At 51.3% G+C, this 24,340-nt stretch overlaps 2 protein-coding genes across 2 annotated transcripts; one reads left to right on the top strand and one right to left on the bottom strand.

Moving 5' to 3' along the window:
• Positions 1-4,511: 4,511 nt before the first annotated feature.
• On the bottom strand, positions 4,512-24,299 carry CLCN6 (Cl-/H+ antiporter 6). The gene is made up of 24 exons (XM_088136839.1): positions 21,273-24,299; positions 17,208-17,500; positions 16,679-16,738; positions 15,960-16,025; positions 15,103-15,168; positions 14,904-14,970; positions 14,585-14,691; positions 14,142-14,268; positions 13,965-14,032; positions 13,432-13,490; positions 12,570-12,702; positions 12,262-12,375; positions 11,823-11,989; positions 11,273-11,399; positions 10,758-10,887; positions 9,966-10,119; positions 9,702-9,861; positions 9,449-9,555; positions 9,152-9,338; positions 8,210-8,367; positions 7,297-7,453; positions 6,978-7,085; positions 6,500-6,625; positions 4,512-5,607 (listed from the first exon to the last, which is right to left on the bottom strand). The coding sequence occupies exons 1-24, from the start codon at positions 21,742-21,744 to the stop codon at positions 5,527-5,529; spliced, it is 3,294 nt and encodes a 1,097-aa protein (XP_087992965.1). The 5' UTR covers positions 21,745-24,299; the 3' UTR covers positions 4,512-5,526.
• Positions 22,179-24,303, top strand: LOC148216402 (methylenetetrahydrofolate reductase (NADPH)-like). The gene is made up of 4 exons (XM_088136660.1): positions 22,179-22,407; positions 22,500-22,610; positions 23,346-23,539; positions 24,034-24,303. Exons 1-4 carry the CDS (start codon positions 22,179-22,181, stop codon positions 24,301-24,303), a joined length of 804 nt encoding a protein of 267 aa, XP_087992786.1.
• Positions 24,304-24,340: the final 37 nt, after the last annotated feature.

Below are 24,340 nucleotides of genomic sequence, written 5' to 3'. Positions count from 1 at the left end.
TATGCGTGTAGTTATGTGGGGGGGATTTAAATAATTTGTGTTAACTCAACATCTCAGCTGAAATTGACTCCGAATTTACTTTTGGACACGGAGATAAAACAACAGGATAAGCATAATATACAGCACTCGCTTTTGAGTGGCATGACCACTTGCTTCCAAAAGGACAAGTTGGCATAAGTGGGAACCAGAGATATGTCTCTCTAGCTTAAGTCGTTTGCTGCCTCACAGAACTCGCCAGGGAACTTGCTCCTGAGAAGTTCCAGTGGGCAAAAATTGGGTTGAAACATACCAAAATGTTCGCAGCTTAAAAGCCATGGCAAAGAGGGCATTTCAGAGGTGGGCAAGCCTGCACGAAAACAACAAAGATTACAGAAGCGCTGGGGCACCTCTCCTGAACGCACTCCAAAGCCAAATAACTTTGCACCAAATGCTTAGGAAACTCAGCTACTTTTAAACTTTGTTATACTTTTCCATGCGTGTAATGTAGCGTGCTGGGCAAAGTCAGGCACTGGGCTGGTTTGTGATTGAATGCCTTTTGCAAATCCAGAAAATGGGCTCATGACGTTGGCGAGTTAAGAATGTCTCATCAACAGAATGTAAGAGTCTGGTTCTTACCAGCGGTGAGAGGAGGTTATCCATTGATGGAAAAACAGCTGAGCATCTTATAAACCTGACCGCTGTTGCTGTCTCAGCTGCTGCCCAATGCGTCTGCCGCAAAGCAGACTGGGAGACAAACGAAAGCGAGCCTGCATGTTCAGAAGCACTCTACCTCTGATTGTAGAGACTAGGAGAGAGCAAGCGCCGTTATATCACCTTTTTTTTTAAGCAGTCCCCCAAGCCTTCGAAATGCCTCGGTGGAGGAAAATGCTAGTTTCCGAATATACACCGAAACAGCCAGTGCCACCATTTTGACTCTTCTTCCCCTTATTGATAAATAAGATAAAAAGGCAACGAAGCTGAACGTTGGGAAAAATCAAGAACGGAGAGAAAGTAATAATGAGAGATATCCGGGAGGACCGTGAAGACATACAGGAGGAATTTTATTGTTGTTTTGTAAAGGGAAGAACCGTGGTTATAGAGTACAACTGCTCAAACCCAAATTTAGAAAAATAGCATATTCTCTGCCCAGAATGTTTTGAAGCATTATTAAAAACGAATGTTACGCACACAACAAAATTAGTTCCCGTGATTCGGCTCACGGCGACAAGGAAAAGTGCCGTTGGAAATTAAAGATTAAGAGCTTAAAACAAAGAAATGTCCCCTGTGCTTCCCGCTGGAATGGCTAGATATTAACACTGTTGAAGTACGAGAATCCCCCCGCCCAAACCGCCCCAGGATCCACGAAAAGCCCAGACATGGATCCTGAGAGGCACATCAAGCCAGAATTGGGGTCCTGCTATTGGCCAGTGAAACAGGTCAAGCCAACTCTGTGCGCTAATGTTAATTAAACAGGGTTTCGTGGGAAGGGGAGGAGAAGTTCCCCAGTACTGTGAGACAGAAGGCAATTTTCAACACACCTAACTCTTGGAATGTGGGAGAGACTAGCGTTACTTTACAGGAACCCCTTCCCCTCCAATTCTGAGCTATCGTTTTAAGAGGAGTGAGAATTCCCACCACCGTCTTTTTTACAAACCAGCCGGGCAAGGGATTAAAGGTCCTCCTAGACACTCCTTTAACCGAGAAGCAGTTTGGGTGAGTTGCTATGCTTTTCGTTTGAGGCCTGACGCTGGGGGAACACGGGCAAAACGAAACTCAGACTTCCTTACAAGATGAACAATGGATCGATGCAGCCCTCCAAATATTTCACCCCTTAGAAGAATCGGAGGCCCATTCTCCCCTATTGCTGCCTATTACGCGTGAAACGCGCAGAAGGATGTGTTTGCAGGTTGGGGGGAACTGGTCTGATCAAGGGGGCTCACCCGTTTTCCAATCCATATTCAGGAGCAGGCAAATTTGACAGCAGGGAAAAACAACGCAGAACAACTTAAGAAGTTTCTTTCTGGAACACGAAATATCATTGTGGCCTTGACCGTAACAACCATCGGAAGCAGCAGCTGAAGACCGACAGGTTGAATAATCGTAACCATAATCATCAAAATAGTGGCAATCCGTACGAGCTTAAGAAGATTCTCTTCCCATTTTTCGGAGCCGAGTAACTCCGTAACTCCTACTCTGCTGGAATCTTTAAATCCTTGATTATAATGCACACGTAACACACAGACACACACACACACATCGCAGGTCAGCACGTGGGAGAATAGAGACATTTGTAATCCGGATTGTGAAACGAGAACACGCTACAGATGTGGCACTTACTTTGTCAATGTACTGACACCTGGATTTCTAGGGCTGCTTTTTTAAACAATTTTTTTCCCCCAAGCCTAGAAAGATGCCAATAATTGGGTAATACGGATGAACCCGGCAGAGAATGCCATTGTTTTGCCCTCCAACGTTTTCAAGCTTCCAGAAGTGAGGAAGAAAGTTTTAATTGGCCAGCAATATTACAAACCTGCCCAAAATATTAGCCTGGGACTTTTTTTCCATCCCCTTTTAAAGGATGAGCAGAAACAGCCAGCTTAGCCAAATAAGTAAATATCACATCAGTTATTTTTATTTTCCTCTCTCTTTCTGCGAATTCTGGAATTCTCAAAACAAAGCAGAGCAAAACAACTTCAGCTTCCTGGGAAAATAGAGAATTGGTCTCTTTCACTAGCACAAACACACAGAGACGCACACAACATGGTCATTTATACCCCGCACTTTAGAATTAAATGCCCATTTACCCGCTCCACAAAGTTGCAAATCGGCCACGATCATTTTGGTCTCTCTGGAAGTTCACGCTGCAGACGGGACGTTTGACAGGCTGATGCAACGAAAGACAGGGCAGAGGAGGGGGGAAAGCGAAGGATGTATTTCGTGTGCCAGTCAGCCCCAAAAGACAGCTGTCAAGAGTTGTTAACAGGGCTGAAGCAGGACCTGTTCTAACCAGAAACGGTTGTAAAGAGGGCAAAGGGAAGTTTGAGGACACTAACACCTTGGAAAATGATCTGTCCCTATTATTTATTTATTTATTTTTTTAAGGTCATGGGCAGGAGGGGGGCAAAGGAGGAGCTGCAATCTCATTTGGGTCGAGATGAAGCGAAGAAAGGAGGATTAGAAAGGGGGGGGGAGACACAACAGGTGAACAAAAGCAAACTTTGCAAAGGCATTCCTGTCTTGAGTAGACAGAACCAGTATTTGAAATTGCACTCCTGCTCGGCGCCCACCCCACATTTCTCCAAAATACGTAGAAATAATCTATTACTGGAAAGCAGAGGGGGGAAAAAAGGGCTACGCTGCCCTGGCAACTTAATTAGCATCAGGACACATGAAAAATCCTGCCTGTGCAATGCCCTCCCTCTGAAAACTGGTCACGGTTGGGCCCCATCCGTAGACCGAGCCCCAAAACAACGGCTGTATTCCTTATTTTGTTGCCGATAAAATCAGCAGGCAAATAAGAGAGAAATGGTTAGAACCTGCGAAAGTCAAGCCTTCCAGAAGGCAGACAACGGCAGGCCCACGGACAGCCCTTTGGGGATGCGGGGAGGACCCGGCCGCGCTCTTAGGCCACCACGGAGGGAAGGACCCCTTGCCGGGACCAAACAGGCGTTCCTCCCCAGCAGAGAACCCCGGAGGGGGCTGGGGGCAGCTGCATGGGTTCCTCAGCTGTGGCACGGATTAAGCCCTCTAACCAGAGGGGGGCAGAGAAGCCGGGCCGAGAGGGGAACCCCCGGGGAGCGGTCTGCAGGGACGCAGGGCCTTTTCCAGGAACGCACTCCCTCTTCCCTCTCCCTAGGGACATCGTCGACCCCTGTGCTTTATCAAGGCTGCATCAGCTGCACGGCCCCCGGTCTCCCAAGGCTCGAGTTCCGCCTTCCCTTGAGACAGATTTATGCAGAGGTGAAAACAACACGCACACAAAAACCCCCAGCTACAAAGACAGGAGTCCGCCGGAATAGCCAGCGCAAGAGCCAGGCGGGATGAGGCTTGTTAGAAAGGCCAGACCGGTCACAGCCGGCTCAAGGCTCGGTGTGACCCAGGGAGGATGGAAAAGCTCTTGAACGCGGCTGGAGCCGCTGCTGACACCCCCTCCTGAGACCCATTCCGGTCCTACCTGGGTATTCCTCATAACTATTACATGCGTCCTCCCCTGCCCCCTCCCAGCTGCAAATTACAGTCTTTCTGTGAAAACCAGATTTGGCGAAGGAAACAAACCGGGGCGGGGAGGGGAGCGCTCGCCTGCAGCTGCAGACGAAAAGCTGGGTGGCCGTGCAGGGAGGGTTATGCGAGGGCAAGGAAAACAGCCCCCTGCAGAGGAGAACGCAGCTGGTGCGAACAATGCCACCCCTCGCCCTTCCAGGCGGCGTCTGGCTGAGACAACAACAGGAAAATTCAGAAGTTATACGGGGACACCCGGCGGGTCACCCTTGTGCAGCCATTTCCGGAGTAGGATTTCCAAGAATTGGGGGAGAATGCCCTTACAGCCAGAAACAGGGAAGGGGTGGACTTGGGGATAGCAAGAAGGGGGACATGGGGGATCAGCCAAGCGGGAAAACAGCATGCAAAGAGGAGCCCATACAAGGATGGAAGAGAATATCACAAGGTACCAGTTTGGTTCTGCCAGACAAGGTGTCTTCCACCCGCCCCTGAGAACGCTTGGTTTTCCCTGCACATTCAGGATCGCTGGCCGTGAGCTGCCTGTCCATCAGATTGCCTTCTGGGGAAAGAAGAGGCCCAATCTGTCGATCAGCCCCCAGTGGAGATGAACCCACTCAAAATCGGGTCCAAGAGCTCTCCAGAAGATGCCGTTCTATCAGCAGCTTCCACGCATGTATGCACCCCCTTTTGGATCCCCACGCCTGCAGGTTTTTTGAAGGGGTCCCAAATCAGGATCCAGAGGACCAAGGGCTCGATCTGAATTTCCCTGAAGCAGAGACTTCCTTGGCCCCATGGTGATTGACCTCAGAAAGACGTCAACGGAAGTGGAAGAGCGGAAGGGAGGTACAGACGTGCGGAGAGCAGAGAATCAAAAGCCCCAGTCAGAAAACCAATTTTTTTGTCCTGTTTTAGCCTTACCAAAGGTGTAAACATTAAACCGAGGAGCAGGTAGCTAAGTTTGGAGCAAAAATGCGGTGTCCCAATCAGCCCAAGAGCGGGAAGTCTGCAAGTTCTGCAAAAAAAAGTCAGCTAGAAAAGAGAAAAGAAGGCATTATCTCTCTCCGGAATAAGGTGGAGATGCGATTCGTTCAGGTGCCCGCATTGCGATGGTTGAATCCAAAGCCACAGAGAAGGGCACGGCTGCTAGGAGAGAAGAGGGCAGCCCGCTCCCAAGATTTTCCAGTTATCATGCTTTTTTCCCTACCCAAAGGATTGACAGTTTACGGCTCCAAAGAGGACGACGACAGGCCTATTTTGTTGACTAAAGTGCACACGGTGGCCCCAGAAACCCACGGGGGGCTCTGGAGGCGGAGGCGGCGGGAGACGTGGTTAGATGGTGTGGTAATGCTGCCGCAGCCTGGCCTGCAGGAACTCATGAGTCAAGCTGTGCCGGGTAATAATGCCCACCATCTGAAAGAGGGAGGAGAAAAAGGCAAATGAACGTGTGAAGTGTGAAAGCAAAAAGGCAGAAGCACGAGGGGGCTGGCCTTTCCGAGTCGGGCTGAGGAATTTCCGGCATGCAGGAAGCTAACTTGATTGCCTTCTGATCCCCCCCACTCCAGAACGGTGCCGCCTGTGCAGTTCGTAGAAGGTGACCCGCAGGAAGGTGGCAGAGAAGCAACAGCCTTTCCGAGGCTCGTGCTGAATTTGCGGGCAGGAAAGTGGGCAGATGATTTCTCTGAATTTAGCTTAGCGGGGATGGTAGCGCCGTTCTCTGACCTCTAACCTCGGATTTAACCGAAGCCCAGCAAACAGGGAGGGGAGAGAGGGAATGGTGCAAGGAAAGCCGGGAGAGTCCCCAATCCCCCATTAAATCGGGGCAAGAAAGCCATATTCCAGGCAGGAAAACTGCACCCCGATGCTCCTCCCCCTCCAAAGAAAAGTTATTTCGATGTTTCAGAGCACCGTCTTTCCTCAGACTGAACCAGGACCGGGAGGAAAAAACACAAAGGAATTCTGTTGCCCAGGAACACTCTTCCCATCTTAGAATCAGCCTAATCCTAGCTTCCCCACATCTCTCCTTCGGAGTAAAGGCTCTAGAGTAAAGCTGCCTTTGGATCAAGCTGAACAAGCGGTTTCAGGAGCAGATCCGCAGTTAATGGAGGCCGATGCCCCCTGGCACATTTTTCCCAATTCTCTAGGCCAGCCTAAAGCTCCAACTCCATTTGTGGGCCTCCAGTGACATCTGCTGGTGAAATTTCAACCCCTTTAGCCCTGGCTCAACCTTGATCAAGCGCAAAGCGCAAATCTGATCAGAGCAGAAGCACGAGGCTTTCTCCAAAGACCCCACAGGCAGACTCACCTCCCCGACGGCATTCACCACCGGCAAATGCCGGAGCCCCATCGTCCGGAAGAGGTTGAAGACTTGGGAGATGTGAGCATTAGGCGAGATGGTGAACGGAGAAGGGTTCATGTAAGGCGTGACGTCCTGTTGGGAGAAAGAAGCTTTTAAGTTCCACAAAGGAATTCATTTAGGTGAACGAAACACACCAAACTCTGTGTTACAAGTCTCTAACCCAGCGTTTCTCAACCTTGGCAACTTTAAGATGCTGGCTGGGGAATTCTGGGAGTTGAAGTCCACCCATCTTAAAGTTGCCAAGGTTGAGAAACGCTGCTCTAACCATTTGCCCTCTAAGGACTGCTCTGAACACGCAACCTCCAGAAACATATAAGGAAGAGGCAGAGACACGGAAAAATTAGTCTAGAAAAATTCCAAGAAATGTCTTTTCTAAGGAGCAAGGTGGAAACAGCTGAGGCTGCAAGGAGAAGGTCTTACTTACCACAATCATCCGTGGGTTGAGGAGCGTGAGATCTAAATCATGGATGTCCGGATAGCGCGGGTAATCCTCTGACATGTCTGCATACGAGAGACGAGGCTGACTGGCACTCTGTGCGTGGGTGAAACGAGAAGAAGTAAAGACATCATTTTCTACAATGCATAAAAGAAACACCTTAATGGAGCTACTGGTTCAAATGAGTCATTGGGGCATTAACGCAAGAATCTCTGATCTTCTTCCTATCCCAGGGGGTGGGCTGGGGAAAAACCCGCTGGATTATTAACAATTCAGAGAGCCCGGTCACATCTTAGTTGGAACTCACTGACTGATTTTCCGCATAGCAGATTCCCCGGACAAGCAAGGTGACCAGCTGCGAACGCAAAATCAGGCCGTGGAAAGTCAGAGGCCGGAAGCGTTCCTCCATCGTCCACTCCTCGCTGGGTGACTGGTCTGGGTACAGATTGGGATACGGAGTATATCTGGAAGGAGCCAAACAACTTGATTATTGAGGGAGCTAGGAAGGAAGGAAGGAAGGAAGGAAGGAAGGAAGGAAGGAAGGAAGGAAGGAAGGAAGGAAGGAAGGAAGGAAGGAAGGAAGGGAGGGAGGGAGGGAGGGAGGGAGGGAGGGAGGGAGGGAGGGAGGGAGGGAGGGAAGGGAAGGGAAGGGAAGGGAAGGGAAGGGAAGGGAAGGGAAGGAAGGAAGGGAAGGAAGGAAGGAAGGAAGGGAAAGGGAAGGAAGGGAAAGGGAAGGAAGGGAAGGAAGGGAAGGAAGGGAAGGAAGGGAAGGGAAGGGAAGGGAAGGGAAGGGAAGGGAAGGGAAGGGAAGGGAAGGGAAGGGAAGGGAAGGGAAGGGAAGGGAAGGGAAGGGAAGGGAAGGGAAGGGAAGGAAGGAAGGAAGGAAGGAAGGAAGGAAGGAAGGAAGGAAGGAAGGAAGGAAGGAAGGAAGGAAGGGACAGTTGAGTTTATCAGTTCTGAGAGATGTCTGCATTTGCTCCTTACAAAGCCAAGGAAGACTTTTAAGGTAACTTAAGCAAGTCAGGATCCATGAAAGATTCATCAAAAATTAACTGGCCTTTAAGTGCCACAAGACTCTTTGATGCGTAAGAGGGAGCCTGCTAATCTCACTGGCCGGATGGGGCAGCCTCTTGAGGCAGGCAAGTAGCCAAGGACTGGCACGCCTTCGCTTTTCCAGGGGTTGAGTACTTTCAAGACCAAAAACGCTCCCCAGGGCTCACTTCCGCTCCAACATCTGTTGCAGCATGTCCTCTGTCTCTGGGGGCTCCTCTGCTGCGCTGTGGTCATCGCACACGTTGCGCAACTCGCTGGAGGGGTACGACTTCATGGACTGGCTACGTTTACGTTGCTCGGCTGCCCGGGTGAGGATGCTGGATTTCTGGAACAGGGAAAGCGAGGCTCAATTTACCCAACGATCATTTTAGGGAAACTTCCAAGATTTTTTTTAACTCAGGTCAGCACTCTGAATCAAAAACAAGATTCACCTGTCTATCTAAACCAGTGTTGTCCAAACTTGGCCACTTTAAGATGAGTGGACTTCAACTCCCAGAATTCCCCAGCCAGCCATGCTGGCTGGGGAATTCTGGGAGTTGAAGTCCACTCATCTTAAAGCGGCCAAGTTTGGACAACACTGATCTAAACACACTGTGGCCACTACAATTACTAGTATGCCTAAAACAGATAAAAAACAACCCCAAGTTGAGCCAGATCTGACTGGCACAACCATGCCATTTCTCTGCAAAAGTACAGGGAGGCTTGCTACTATGTTCTCCTTGGGAAATTTTTCAACATCCCAGTTGAGCCTGAAGGTCTGATATCCCCACAGGACAGAACACTTATCTTCTTGGAATCTCAATTTAAGCAAACCGCTGGTGGAATCCTGTTTTGCTTTCATTTTACTTTTAAAAATCTTGATGTTAAACAGGCAACGTTCACACGTAACCATCTGATCCAATTTTTCAGAACTGGGGCTTCCTTGGAAAGCTGGTTAAGACACCTGGTTGCTCCCACAAGCTCACAAACAATGGCTTGTGGATAATAATAGCTATGTGTTATGCATAGAACCAAGATTTCTGATTTGTTGATAACTTAGCAACAGAGTCAATCAATATTTGCTGCAGTTTCTCCTCCAGAGGAACAAGGAAATCATGGATTAAACTCACCTTGAATTTAATATTGTTGCTAATAAGCTGGTCCCACTTCATGAATTCTTTCTCGTAGGCCCGGTTCTCCGTCACCACCGGGAAGGCGTGATGGACTGTGGTGCGGAGAATGCTGACAAGGGACTGGATCCGGGTGTGCGGGTAGACGTACATCAGGTTGGGCTCCATGATGTCGCTAGCTCTGAGCCTTGGGCGACAGAAAGGTTGGGATTAAATTAAAAGCAAGCTTTCCAATTAGCCACACAAGCTGAGTCTAAACCGGCAGACGTTTCCATCTTTAAGATCAGCCGACATTACTTGTCCATCTCAGCCTTGACCTCCCACTCCAGCAGCGGGACCCCACGCAAGTTCACATAGATGTCGTAAATCCCTTTGTTGAAGAGGTCACCTGTCCACTTGGCCACCTGCAAATAGAAGGGGGACAGGTGTTTCGAGACAGCTTCCGTGACAATATACATTTTGAGGATGGCCCTGATGCTGGGCCTTGACCTGTCATCGCTCCCAACCATCTGGGAGGACTTTCGAGGCCCCGAACGCTAAAAGGACTCACCATCAGGGTGATCATGATGGGCAACCCGTACGTGATCTCGTTGGTGGACTCGATCAGGATAACGGTGAGGCTGATCGTCATGCGGACCACCCCGCCCAGGAAGGCAGCCGCTCCGATCAGCGCAAAGGTGCCGGAGTAGATGTGGTCCAAACCAATATATCTGGGAGGAAGGAAGCAGCGCGTGAGAACGTGACACTGGCAGCGAAGAGGAGAGAGGCAGGGCTCTGCCCGGGGAAGGCAACCCGCAAAAGCCGAAGAGGGCACCTTTCAAGGAGGTTGGCTGCCAGGCGTCCGTAAGAGGCCCCGCAGAGCAGCGATGGCACAAAGAGACCACTTGGGACAGAAATCCCATAAGTCCAGCAGGAGAGCAAGAAGTACAGGAAGAAGAACAGAGAGAGCGTGACAGGGCTGAAAGTACCTGGAAGACAACAGGAAGGGAGAAAGGAAGGGGGGTGAGCAGCAGCCAACAGACACCTCTCCCCAAAACAGAAGGCCACGCCCAGCCAGGAGCTCCACCCCCCGGAACTGAGGTTCTTTTAAATGATGAAACAGACACCGATCAGTTTGCATGCCTTTTAGGCCGGCGAACGTAAGGTGGCATAGGTTCAAACTTACTACAAACGTTGGTATGGGTGGAAATTCATTAATTCTAGGACCAAATCAATCTACAATTTCTCCTTCCGCCACGGGGCGGGTTTGAGTGCTTTTGCACAAGAAGGTGGACAGTGTGGCCATCTCTACAGAAATACCAAGGGCCAGAAGGGCTGTCCTCATGCAAGAGAAACCAGGACGGGGTAAATTTAAGTGCCAGCCAGTCCCACAGAGACAGAGGAGGGGGACTTACAACCTGCACAATTCTCTGCATTTTCCAACCGCTTCCCAACGGCCCCACTGGAGAATTTATTTCCTCAAGATTGTTAGAAGTGTTTGTCTCTCAGGCATGAATTCCAATACTGCAGCTAGCACGGAACCTCAACTGAGCAGCCCCCAGACGCAGCACGAAAACTCTGGCTCCCTGAATTTCATGTCGGATTCGAGCCTGGGCCAAGCACTCACCCTCCTGGTGAAAAAGCTGCAAGATGGCCGACTCTTGTGGGTTAAAGAAGAGGGTTGCCATGTCATTGTAAGTATTGTTGTGACAGAAGAATTTCTTGATGCTCGAATTAACCTCCTCTGATGAAGAATCCTTCACAACAGACAAGCACCACCTTTAACTCAGGTTCCAGAATCACACCGAGCGTCCCCAACAGGCATCTACCCCGCAATCTCCCAGGCTGCTGGTGGCCCCACCCTTCTCGATGGCACCTTCTCCTGGGATTATTCTGAGGTTTCCATCTCTGGTTTCAGTTTCAATCGTTTCCCACCAAGCTGAAGTATCTTTAAAGGGGAGCTCCCCTGAGATCACCAACACCCCTTCTTCCACTGGGGTTGCTGGGGCTCTACAAACACCTCCACGTTGACCTTCAAAACGTAAGGAAGGGTAACGTGTGGAGTTGGAAAGCCTAGAGGCAACGTTGAGAGGCAGACCATTCTTCTCCTCCCAGCGTGGGCACGAAATGCTCTCCACTTGCCTGCAGGCCAACGGAGCTGTTGTCTCCATGATTAGCAGAAGACAGAGGGCGGCATTCCCCGAGAACCATCGAAGCGACAAATACCACAAGGGTGGTTGTTAGGCACACCAAGAGGCTCTCCAGAACCCTGCAAGCAAGCCAAAGCAACACATGTGAGGAAAATCATTCACGGGCCAGGACTGTGTGTCGATGTCCACAAAAGCAACAGAGGCTGAGATCCCCCCTGCCCCTGCTCCAGCTGAGCTGGGGTGCTCCAAAAGCTGTTCCCTTGATATAAGCTATGGAACGTGAACGTGAACAGATAAGGGTGCCCCTGTGATTTTTCTTCCTTTGGAGCCCGAGGCAACACGGGAATGGTGTCCCTAACACTTGCCCACGGGTCCCCCCATACAGAGAAGGAAGCATAGCCCATTCTTGTTCACCCGGAGCAAATGTCACCCCAACACACCCTGGCATTCCAGCAACAGTTCTCGTCACAAACACGCCTGCCTTCTCCTGGTTTGCAAAGAATAAAGCAAACGCCCACCAACCACAGAAATGGCCCCAGTACCTGACCAGCTTGGGCTTGGGATGAACGTTTCGCATGCGGTATTTCGCCAGCCTCTTGTTGATGCAGTTGAAGGTGGCCCCCAAAAGCCCCCCACCAACTCCCATCAGGATGAAGAAGCCCAGGTCCACGATGGTCCACAGGTGACATTTTTTATTGGATTCTGGACACTGGGGAGGGGAGGGTGGAAAACAGCCAGAGTGAAGACAAAGGAGAGTGGCCCACATTCCTTGCATGTTTCAAGGCCACGACCCAGCTTTCTCTAACTTGGCCCTCACCCCCTGCATCAAGGCTCTGTGTCAATTCTCAGCCCAGGTTGCTTGTCTGAAAGGCCCCTCTCACTTGGAAACCCCAGGGAAGGAAAGAAGGCTAATTATGATCAGCGGAGGACGTTTTTCTAAAACGAATCAAGGGAAGGTGATCAAAGTCAAGCAAGGCCTACCTTGAACTCTCCAAAATTCAGTAGCCCTGGCAACTGGAAAGACCCCCAGCTTCCAAACTGAATGCCGGAGCGGAAGAAGTTCAGGGTGAAGGTGGCTGACATGGAGCAGAAGAGCTGGAAGAAAGACGACCAAGGTCATTCCCAGGGTCTGTGCAGTAAATGCTTTGGCACAAAGCCGTGCCTGTGCCATGCTCAGAGTGGAAAGGCGTGCCGAGAGCCCTCCGGGAACACACGGAAATTGCACGACGGGGTCTTGCACTGCAGCCAGAGAAAGGCCTGCAAGGGCTGTGCTGAGAGGTTGGCCTCACCACTTTCCACGTGAGGCCTTGGTTCCAAAAGGAGGAGCCCTCTTCCAGGCTGAAAAGCGTGCCCCCGATGGGTGCCCCAAAAGCTGCAGCCACCCCGGCAGCCGCTCCCGCGGAAACAAAATCTCTTTTGTCCCTAGGGGAAAAAAAAACAGGTGTTTGATGCAGAAAGAACGAACACGGAGGGCATGAGTATTTTCCATACTCTATTGTGAAAGGCAATAGGCGTGATTTAAGAAAACAGTAAGTGCGTTAACAGGAAATGAGATTCTTGAAGCAGCAAATACCGCCTTGGATTCAGAGACATGAGCGCTTCTGATCTGGATCGTTTTAAACTGGGGTTTTAAAAGTCCACGGAGATCATCCGTAGCTAATAGCCACAACCTGCTATGGCCTTGGAAAAAAATGAGGGAAATGCTCTTGTGGCAAACGCTTCCACTTCCCAATTGTCCAATCACCTACTACTTATTCTCGAAGGGAGCTGACAGACTCAGTGGAACTTCAGCAAGATGGTGCAGCTCTTTGCAAGAGCTGAACGGATTCCACAATCACAAATTTAAAAAGAACAGGAAACTGAACACCTTCACCACCCATCTGCGTCCTTTAAAATCTACAACAATCCTAAAACACCAGCACTGGGCCTGGTAGCCGATTGGCAACTGATAGATAAATAAAGCATCCAGATGGCTCACGACTGCTTCTCCGCTCTCCGGAAGAGACCCAGTGTTACATTCCTATCCCCCAGCAAAACACAGCCAACTTTCCCCACAGGACTGCCCACACAAACAGCAAATCTGAAAACACGTCCCTCTCCTCTTTCATCCTTCTCAAATCCTTGCACTCTCCATTAGAGGAGCCGCCGTACCTGTCACTTCGGAAATAGGGGAAATTAAACTGGATCTTCTTTAAAGAAATACTCTGGAACTGCACAAGAAAGAAAGAAAGAAAGAAAGACAGACAGACAGACAGACAGAGAGAAAGAAAGACAGAGAGAGAGAGAGAGAAAGAGAAAGAGGGAGAAGTAAGTGAGCCTCCAAGAGAACGTTGAAGGATTATTCCTGGTCTGTTAAGAGTTATATAAAACAGACAAAATTCACGGGATGTGATATTACTCATAAAACATCCGAAGTGTCCATTTTGTGAAAAGAAAAACGAAAAGACAATTAACGCTTCTTGATTTCACAACTGTAAAGGCAGACTCAAAGATCAGAGTGCACATCTGAGACCCAGGTGCCCTAGCCCGTTCTAGGTCTGCTAAATTCTGAAAATAAGCAGGCGGTAGAACTGGATTTTTCCTACTGCCAGAAACCTTTGCCCAAAATGACAGGAAAAAAAAGGAGTAACTAAAGTTCAACTTTTTTATCTGTGTCTTGGAACATGCCAAGCACTCATGCTCACCTGAGGTAGGCCAGCCCCTACGACAGCACCGCTGTGGATCATGGGGCCTTCCTTTCCTACAAAAAGACCTGGGGGAAAAGATATAGCAGGTTAAGGGGAAAAATCAGCTGCCTTCTGATGCCAGAAGAGGAGTCAGAAAGACAAAGCAGTGAGAGCGGAGAATGGTTCTGGCCTTACCTCCAGCCACGCTGAAAAGGACCCCCAAGGCTTTGCACACGAGAGTCCGAAGGCGCACAATCCCGGGGACCTTGACTCCATTCAAGTAACATTTGATCTCTGGAATTCCAGAGCCGGCAGCCACTGGCTAGAAAGGAAAGCATAACAGGAGGCTGTAATGGAACCAGGCCCGGGGAGGTGAGGGCTACCAGTAGTAAATTTGGACCAGGGTAGCCCACACCGCTGGGAATGGAGGTTGTTCACCTGCACCCCTCGTGGAGAGCAAAACAGAAAACAGCAGCAGCTGTCAAGAAGAGCAAAGAGAGAAAGACCCTGTTTGCCTGCCCAGTTCTCCAGCATGCCCAAATTTCAACTCTCATACGCTCCATTCCTTTTCTCTAATCCTCACACTGTCAAATGTAAATCTATTCTCTGTAAACAGGGAACCGGAAGTGTAGCATTACCTGGATTAAGACAAAGAGACTGGCCAGAAAGATGAAGGTCAGGTTGAAGCCCAGCAGCTCTAGCAGGGAGATCGCCAGGCAGCCTTTCTCATTGCAGTCCTCCACCGCTGCAGAGATGGAGTCAAGGAAAGGGAACGAGAAGGGCCAAGCTACGTTCGGGCGAAAGTACCCGGCCCAAGGTCCACTTGGAAGATAATCACTTCCCCCGAACCCTGGGCGCTGCCCAGGCCAGCAGGATTCCTCCAACATGCTGGTTTGCGTTCTCTCCCCCATCATCTTTCGACTTTCCAAGCCAACACCCAAACAACAGAAAAGATACAGTTCTGAACAACATGGAATTTAAATCTGGAGAAGAGGCGGACGAAGAAATCTACAAAAAGGCCCACCTGGAGAGGGAAGAAAGCTTATTTTTTATAACAAAAAAACCCCAACACACTGGTTCCTGCAGATTGTACACCGGCTAAAGAAAAGGAACGCAGGCCTGACTCCGCTACCGGAGTGAACCACTCGCGGCTTACCATCCCCGTGCAAACTCCAATGGCGAAAACCATCATCCACTTCACCGCTTCATAGCGCTGGCCCTTCTGAAAGGGAGAAAGACAAAGGTCCTGAGGCAGGTGGGTAAACGGGTAAAATCAGAGAGCCCCTTTCTTTTACAATCTAAACCAGGATCCTTTGCAGAGAGATATACACAGCGTGAGACTGAATCCCTAGCCCTCCCACTTTTAACCCGCATCCCTTACAAAAATCAGGTTTCTAGATCTCATGGCTGCTTTGGAAAGGCGTTGTGGCTTATGCAACTTCCTTAAACAGATGGCCAAATGCTGCAACCGCTTTTTTAACAATATAAAACCAGAATGGTGTTCCAGTTTCGATGTTAAATCACGCTTGATGTGCCGAGTGCTTTTCCTTCATCAGCTCTCCCTGGGGGCAAAGGTCTGACGCTGCACTGGGGCACGGATGAGAAAACTACACGTTGGTCAAATCCACGCCATGACACACAATCAAACTGCTTGCAACCAGACCTGCCAACTCAGTCTCGGCAGCAAAGATTAGATCACTTTACAAAAGGCAGAACCATCAACAGCGACCAACGTTGAAGGTTTCATATTCCCTCTGCAGATAAACATTAGCAATTTACTAAAACCCGCACAACGCCCTGCATTTGCACATTTTTCCTCTACCTACTCAGCAAATGCAGAAAAGAGAGGGAAGTACGTATCTGAACTGTAAGTTACTTCTCCCAGGCGAATAAGCTTCGAAAGGAAAAAAAAATCGCAATGCCTCATTCCCAGGAATGCAAGTGGCCTTTCACCATCTGGTTTATTTATTAGACTTATAACGCACGGCAGTCGAGACTCTCGTTATATTTTACCTTGTTATCGAGGCTCTCTAGGACTTCCAGGTAGGGTTCATTGAGGCAACGATCATAATCCAAGCTCTGCAGAGGAAAACAAAATGCAAATATTTTAGAAAGGCTGCCTAACCGGAAGAGACAAGCAAGCTGTAGCCCAACTCAAGCAGAAGCCATTTAATCTGCTGAGAGTTGGATTCACACAACTACGACAAACTTCCCAACCTTATGATAAACCAGTCCAACATCATTCATCAACCCTGACTTTAGATTTCACCAGTGGAAGTGCTGCTTCTCCCCAAAGGAGGAGTAAGGTTGGCTGCCAAGTAAACCAAGCCACGCTTGTCTGGAGCGACTGAAAATGCCACCTCAAAATCACTTCACGGTGACTAAACCTCCAAACCGTCCTCTTCGCAGCAGCACAAAAGCAGCTCGCTATTCTTTCAGGCAGTTGTTTTGACCCTCCGGTCCTGCCTGCCGTTCTGAGATTTCTTGGTGGTCTCCCATCCAAGCACCCGCCGAGTCTGGCCCTGCTTAGTTTTCCTGAATTTTCAATTCAAGTCAAAGAGATGGGTGAAGACGCCCATTCAGAAGACTTGAGGAGACACACTCGGGGACGATAAGGCTTCCGGCAACTAAGCTTTACTTTGCTTTTATGCTTTTTCGGGAGAAACAGCAGCTTCCAGCAGCATCTCTCTGCTTTCCGCACGACCTTCAAGCTCGTTTTTCACTCGTTTCACCTCATAGTCTTTACGGGGCAGAATTTCGTCGTCTTCTTCCTCGGTCTCTCCAAGGATGGTCTGCAAAACACAGCCAAGAATCAGCGGCGCAAAGGCAAACCAGGTTTGCACAACAGACCACTGCTAACATCCAGGAGGAATTAAAAAAATAAATAAATAGTATTTTTTTTTTTGCATTTAGGGCCTCGGAAATCCGGGCCTGCTCCAGCGACCCCTTCGTAAACGCTTCTGCTCTCGTTTCAAGCGTCCTGATGCTTCCCCCTTGCAAAGCCTTGGAGAATCGGCAGCACATTCTGAATTTTCAGCTCGTGATGCGATGATGAACTCTGCACATGCTCAGGGGCACCCTCCTCCCTTTGTCACGAGTTAATAGCAAAAAAAACACTGGCAGGCCTAGCCTAATTTGCATATGCAAATGTAAGGCACTCCCAAAAGCAAGCTCTGTTGAAAAGGGGGGGTCCAGGCCCAAATTGGGGCAGGGTCAAGGCAGCGCCTCCCACCCACCCCCCCGCGCCTTGCTGCCCCTCACCAGCTCTTCCGGGGTGCGGCTTTCTCTCTCCCCACAGCAACAGCAACAGCACCCACAACACCCCCCCCGGCACCCCGCCGCCATCGTCCCCCTCAACGAGCCCGCTCTGACGCCCCCCACAGCAGCCCGCCTCCGCGCATGCGCCTCACGGAAAGACGCCGAGCCGGCGCAGGAAACCGGAAGAGGAGGGCGCTCCTGAAGAAAGCTTTCAGCGGATTGGGGACGGCGGCTCCAGGGCGGAAGTGGCTCGTTCCGGCCATCTAGAAACCGGGCACGTGAAAGAGGACGTGGAGCTGCAGAGATAAGCAGAGGGGGAAAAGTGAAGAGAAGCCTCTTTCTGTGCAGGAGCCTTTCTCAACAATGACCCTAAAGATTTGGTTTTTTTTTTACTTTCTCCTATTAGTAGTAGCCTTTCTAACAGAGTCCGCAGGAGTTGGGCGGCCAGTAAATTAAAACAAATAATAACAATCCCAACCACCACAATCGTATGTCCGTATTGATATTTTTCTCAGAGAATGGGCGTGGGCTGATACCATTATTCCCAAGCAATATCACTTTTCCGGGCAGAGCGTTCAGAGCTGATGCATGCAATCCAAGCAGCTAAGACAGCGTTGTCCAAACTTGGCCACTTTAAGAGTGGACTTCAACTCCCAGAATTCCCCAGCCAGCATGGCTGGCTGGGGAATTCTGGGAGTTGAAGTCCACTCCTCTTAAAGCGGCCAAGTTTGGACAACACTGCGCTAAGGAAATTAAAGGGACGCTCTGATGGGGCAAATTAAGCCAAGCGGTGGCCGAGGAGGAATGTGAGCCACGTGTTTTTTCCAGAGGAACAAGTACAGCAATGCCAGGCCACGTCCCTCTTCAACGACGTCTTTGCCCCTCCGCTTAAAGCAGGCGATGTCTCTCCTGGGCCTTCCTTAACCTTTCCTTTGCAATGACCCGCGTGCTGGGATTGCAACTGGAAAATAGGCAAAAGGTTTCCAGACGGGGAGAGCCTTTGCAAAAGCTGCGGGCCAGACGGTGGGATGTCGCAAGGACCGAAGGCTGGCCTCGCATTAATGAGTAACGGCCGGGGCTGTTCTCGTGGGCTCAAGAAGAGGTTGCCTCATCTAAACCCAGCCCCTGTCGAAACCCTTTTATTTTTAGCTCTCTTGCAATTGTTTCAGGCAGGCCTTGAGTTACAAACACTGGGCGAGGGCGCTTTGCAAAACAGGTTTGCCTGTTCTGCTCTGCCCGGGGCTGAACAGCAACGCCAGCTCCCCAAATAAGTCAGAATGGCTGAGAAGGAAATGAATTGCTTGCATTAGACCCTTGGCCAGCTGCTTGTTAGGCCGTTAGGCAAAGGGAGGGGGGGGAAAAGAGACTCTGTGCGGTTAACTGGGCAACCACGTGCCAACAATAACAATGAAAAAAAAGTCTCTTTAAAAGAAAGGGAAAAAGACGCCCTCCCGGCCATCTTGGAAGTGGGCATAACACAGGAGGGGGCGTGGCCTCCTTTAAAAGGGGCGTGGCTTTGCCGCTGCATTAGACGTGGGGATTTAAACAAGGCGTCCACGAGGCGCTGAAGGGTGGGCGCGCATGCGCGTTCTCTGTCGCTCGCTCGCTCGCTAGCTCCGGGGTCGAGCTCGCGTCGTCGGTGGGCGCGTGAGGGAGGGGAAGGAAGGTGAGTGGAGGCGCGCGCAGGTGGAGCGGCCCAACTGTCCGAGCGCGCGGGGGGGGGAGAGCGAGCCCCTGTCTCCCCGCCGCTGGCAAGGGAAGGGCAGAAGGAACCATTTGGGAAGGCGGCTGGGGGGGAGGCAGCGCTCCTTCCCCTTTCCAGCTGCGGCTGGCGGGGGGCGAGGACGGTCAGCCAGCATTTTCCCGGCGGCGGCCAGATGCGTGCATTTTTTTTTAAATAAAGTCGCATCCCTCCCGGGGAACTGAACGCAGAGGATGCAACGGATGTCACCGTCCCGCGCGCGAGTGCATCGAGACCAAAGAGACCAAAGCGGCTCTTCTGCTTAGGGGACCGCGCGACCCCTCCCCTTGCAAAGCGTGGCACCCCCTCCGGCGCGCCCGGGGGCTGTTTCGCAAGCGGCATGGAAAGAAAGTGGGATTTTTTCCTTTGCAGGCGCCGCTTGCAGACTCGAGACGGTGGTGCAATCTCGCCTCCCTTCCCCGGCCAGTTTCGGAAACCTGGGAACGGAGGAAAAGCCCCAATAAAAACTGCAAAGATTGTCCCCTGCTGCCCCACCCTAAGAGAAAAACCCTCTTCCCACTAGTATTTCCTGGCCATAAATATCTTCCCCCCGGTCTATAAATAGGCACCATATTTTGCCCCCTTATATGGGTGGGCTGAGAGATGGAGGGCAGGGAGCCAGGTCTGGGGTGACCGGCTTCCTTCCTTCCCCGCTGCGGTGCAAAACAGCATCCTGATGGGGTGGACTCCAAGTCCCATCACCACCGAGCCCAACGGGCCAGACTTCTGGCAGAGAGCAGTGTGGTGTAGTGGTTAAAGGCTACTGGGTGACTGCTTCAGTCCTAAGGCCGTCCCGAGGTGACCCCCAAGGACCACAACAAGTCAAACGGGGGGCAGATCCTGGGTCCAACATTTCTTTTTCTCCTGCAACTTTGCCACTGGCTAGTTTGATCCACAGCTCTCAGGTATGAAAGATGATATCAATTTATAATCAGCATTTATTATTATTATTATTATTATTATTATTACAGCAAAGGCCAGGAAGGACCATTCCACCCCGCAATGCCACTAAAGAGAGCTCTCCCTGGCTCCTTCCATCCCAACTGAACCCCTGCTCTGCCAGAGGAATAAAAGGGGAGTGGGTTCCCCCACCCACCCACCCCATAGCTTTTTGCCATTTTGATTTGGGGGAGCAAAAGCTTTCCATGGAGTTGACTGAGAAAAAGCCTGTTGTAACGTAAGTCCTGTGCATTTGAAAAATATGCATGTCTGGGGGGTAGGGTGGGGTGGGGTGGGGTGGGGTGTTTCCTGTTGCTTCTTTGTCTAAGAAATAATCTCGCCCTGAAGACCAGCTTAGCAAAGCTCTGCCCGCCAGTAAACAGGGCAAGGGGCTGGCTGCCTCTCCGGAACCCTGCTCCCCATTGGTAGAGGAGCCGGGCACTGATTGGCGAGGATGCTTAGATAAGGGGGTGCCTGCCGGTCCCGTGGGAGGAACTGCCTTGACAACGACACGCGCACCAAGCCCAGGAGTGACTTCTCCGGGCGTTGCAGTTTGCATTCCTCGCTGGAGGCAAAGACCGCTGGCCAGGATCCATTTTGGACGGGGCCGACTGCGCGGGTCTAGCCAGCTGGGTCAAATCCACCGAGCAAATGCCTCGGTGAGCTTGGCACGTGAGCGCCCGGAGCAAACAAACTGGAGCGCCTGAGTAAGTCTACTAAACTGGAGAGAGACTCCAGACACCGGTGGAAAATTGCCCAGAAGGATACCGCCAACACCAGGTGAGTTGATCGTCCTCTCTCTCACTGCCCCCCTCGACCTCCTCCTCTGCTAATTCCCCCTCCTCCTTGCCTCTGAGGGCACCCCGAAAAGTAGCCAAGCCCCCCTCCCCGATTGGAACTGGTGGAGTGCACAATTTGCACGGTTCCACCTTCCCGGTCATGGCTTAGCTTGGCCGGCGGAGGAGAAAAGTCTCTGTTTGTTCTTAATTCTTTGGTTAAGAATTCCAGCTGCCGAGCAATGCCAAGGAATCGCAGCTGGAATTTCTTGTTAAATTTCATCTGCTCCTCCCAGCCTTCTCGGTCTGGGATACAACCCCCACCCCCTTCCCTCTCCTCCGTGTTTTTCTTTCGTTCTGCTGTTGACCGGGGCTGGGGAACTGATCCCATCACGGCATGTTTGCGTGGCAGCAACGTGGATTTCCCTGCTGATGATCAGCTGAGCGCTGATAATAGAACAACCGTGCCACGTTTAGCTCCCCTGATCTGCAAAACAGGGCCACCCCACACCTTCCTTCGTGGGGGCCTGGAGAAGTTGTGCCCACTTTCCTGCCCATTTCCAGTCGTTTTCACGGTGGAAAATTAAGGGTGCCGCACGCAGCGATTCTTACCAGCTCTTGTGAACATCTCACTAGAAAAACCCGTTTGGAGGAAGGCTGGAGAGACGTTCTTCATGCTAAGAATAAAAGCTAGCTTGCAAGTTGTGGCAGGCGGTTGCCACCAGGCTCTGTGTCCTCTCCTCGTGTCTCTAGGGCCTTCACCATGGTCAACGAGTCTTACGACGGGTTTCCTCCTCTGAGCAACGGCGTCGGCGGCCCCAGATCTGAGGGCAACAGCAGCGGCGAGAGCTCCCAAAACAGTTCCCGGTGCTCCACTCCCGTGGACACGGAGCGTCACGACCGCCTGCGGGAGAAAATGCGCCGCCGACGGGAATCTGGAGACAAGTGGTTTTCCCTGGAGTTTTTCCCTCCCCGGACCGCCAGCGGGGCAGTCAACCTCATCTCCAGGTGAAGTCATGAACGTCAAAGTCCGTTTATCCCCCCAACACCTCTGAAGCAACACACGCAGGATCAGCAGATTCATTTAATCCCCTCTTCTGATTGAAGAACTGATCTCCTGCTCTTGTTGGAAGTTGGCTGTCAACTCAAGATTTGATAGCCAAGTTCCAACGGGAGTCGAACATTGGTTCGACGTTAATTTCCACTAGGCCTTTGGGGTCTCCTTCCCCCACACCTGCCCACCTCCTGCTACACGGGGGCTTGGTTGGCTCACCCCAATAAACCCTGAATCTGGGTTAATGGAACACAACTGCATAGCATGCTCTTCCCATTGGTGAGACACTAATGCAGTGTCCTGTTCGCACCATGACTAACAAGGGCCAACGTCCAACCCCCATGTCAGCCTGGGCGCCCCTCTAACGGTCCTTACTCTTCTTCTGCAACTTCTGTTGGGTTGCCTTCTGACGTCGCGCCAGCTGGAGAAAGCCGGTTTCCTTTGGTTCTTGCAGGTTCGACCGCATGGGGGCAGGCGGCCCCCTTTTCATCGATGTCACTTGGCATCCGGCGGGCGATCCGGGCTCAGATAAGGAGACTTCATCCATGCTGATGGCCAGCACGGCGCTCAACTACTGCGGGCTGGAGACCATTCTCCACATGACCTGCTGTAACCAAAGCCGGGGAACCATCACCACACACCTGCAGAAGGCTAAAAGTTTGGGACTCAAGAACATCATGGCCCTTCGAGGAGGTGAGGGACAGCTAAAGAGAGCCCAACCCTGGGGAAGAATGGCACAGCCCCGGATTGTGTTTTCTTAAGAATGGGGTCTCCTCCTCCTGCAGATCCTGTTGGTGAAGAATGGGAAGAAGAGCTGGAGGGGTTCAACTACGCAGTGGACCTGGTGAAGCACATCCGCCATGAGTTTGACGATCACTTCGACATCTGCGTGGCAGGTGAGCGTGTGAGCTCACCCTATCGTGCGAGGCTCTCATGATGGTCCAAAGTGGTGACTCCAGAGGCCACCAATGGTTTTCTAGCCAGCGGTGGTGCTCCTGGAGGTCAGTCTGGACTCCTAGTCGCTGCCTGGCCTAGTCCCTGCAGTTGTCTGGGCAACATTTTCAGAACTGGCCGGCCACTGCCTTCTTCCTAGGGCTGAGGGAGAGGACCTGGCCTAAGATGACCCAGCGGGCTTCTGGGTCTAAGAAAGAACCAATTCAGGTTCCCCCACTTCTCAAGTTTCACTTCCTCATGCCGTTGTCCTGAAGGCAACGGAAGGGAGAAAAACACATCTTTTGTTACCTACCCGATGACACACACCACGTCTCCACGTCCCTCCTGGGTTTTTTTGACTCGCTCAGAGAACTAGTTGCTCAACCGACGAGATTTTAGAGGTAGATTCGTGGAATTTCACGCAAGCTTTGAAGTTTCATCCAGAAACCCGCCCCCTTCTCCTGGATCCTTTTCTGGGAGGCGAGGGCAGGATTCGAGATCAAACCTGGCCAGGAAAACTGCCCCCAGCTGCAGGGTCTCTGCTTCTAGCTGCAGAGCGCAAGGGACTAAAGGGCACGACCCACAAGCTTGTTTGTCCTGAATCTGTAACGGTCAACCGGGCTGTGAATTGCGCGGGCGATATTTTGCTTAAAACGAGGGCAAAACCAGCCTGAAGCTCTCTTGATTCTCTTCTGGAGGTTATCCTGGGGGCCACCCCGAGGCCGAGAGCTACGCAGAGGACTTGAAGCATCTGAAGGAGAAGGTGTCAGCGGGGGCTGACTTTGTCATCACGCAACTCTTCTTCCGGTCGGAGACCTTCCTCAAGTTTCTGAGGGACTGCCAGTCCGTTGGCATCACCTGCCCCGTGGTGCCAGGAATATTCCCCATACAGGTCAGGCTGAAAGTGGGTTTGTTCACGTGTCCCATAGGCACGTGTCTATGGGTTCTCATGGCTTCTGGGTCTAAGGAAGAACTAATTGAGGCTCCCCCACTTCTCAAGTTTCACTTCCTCATGCCGCTTGTCTTGAAGTAACAGCGCATGGCTGAAATGCCTGAATAAAGAAAGGCACCTTACAGTGATTATGATAAAAGAGCGATTATAATGCCACCTCCTTGCTTAGCCTTTGGGCAGGCCGAAGGGCCACGGGTAAAGGCTCCAGGCTAGAAACCAGGAGGCCATGAGTTGTAGTCCTGCCCTGGGCATGAAACCAGCTTGGGGCCAGTCAGCCCTTGGAAGAAGACTGGCAAAGCGCTTCCCAAAAACGTGGTGAAGAAATTGCAGGGACTCACTCTAAGGCGCGGGCACACGCAGACCCACAGTTTGGCCAATAAGCGGCCCGACTTTTCACGAAGACCCCAGCCCCACCTTGGCTTTTCTTCCTTCAGGGGTATCATTCTCTGCGCCAGCTCGTGAAACTCTCAAAACTAGTGGTGCCTCAGGAAATTAAGGACGTCATTGAACCCATCAAGGACAACGACGCGGCCATCAGGAACTATGGCATTGAACTGGCGGTCAAGATGTGCCGGGAACTACTGGACAGCGGTCTGGTCCACGGTCTGCATTTCTACACCCTGAACCGGGAGGTGGCCACCGTGGAGATCCTCAAACAGTTGGGCCTCTGGAATGAAGATCCAAGGTGGGTCCGTTCAGAATAGGGGTACCCCACATGGGATGGCTTCATGGGGTTCAGGC

This window comes from Python bivittatus, unplaced genomic scaffold (assembly GCF_059951505.1).
Source record: "Python bivittatus isolate LINGU-HERP-01145 unplaced genomic scaffold, Pbiv_v1 ctg000090_np1212, whole genome shotgun sequence".
Classification (NCBI taxonomy): Eukaryota; Metazoa; Chordata; class Lepidosauria; order Squamata; family Pythonidae; genus Python; species Python bivittatus.
The sequence above is the reverse complement of the archived record's forward strand: the minus strand, read 5'-3'. Positions and strand labels throughout refer to the sequence as shown.

Excerpts from the sequence above, each read along its gene's own strand:
- CLCN6 (XM_088136839.1), bottom strand. The coding sequence starts at position 21,744 with ATGAATCTGCTGATCCTGCGTGTGTTGCTTCAGAGGTGTTGGGGGGAT. Across the intron at positions 17,501-21,272 it reads TGAGATGTTCACAAGAGCTG|CTCCACGTCCTCTTTCACGT; the intron begins GTAAGAATCGCT and ends TTATCTCTGCAG. Across the intron at positions 6,626-6,977 it reads TCAACCCACGGATGATTGTG|GACGTCACGCCTTACATGAA; the intron begins GTAAGTAAGACC and ends TTCTCCCAACAG.
- LOC148216402 (XM_088136660.1), top strand. The coding sequence starts at position 22,179 with ATGGGGGCAGGCGGCCCCCTTTTCATCGATGTCACTTGGCATCCGGCG. Across the intron at positions 22,408-22,499 it reads CATCATGGCCCTTCGAGGAG|ATCCTGTTGGTGAAGAATGG; the intron begins GTGAGGGACAGC and ends CTCCTCCTGCAG. Across the intron at positions 23,540-24,033 it reads CAGGAATATTCCCCATACAG|GGGTATCATTCTCTGCGCCA; the intron begins GTCAGGCTGAAA and ends TTCTTCCTTCAG.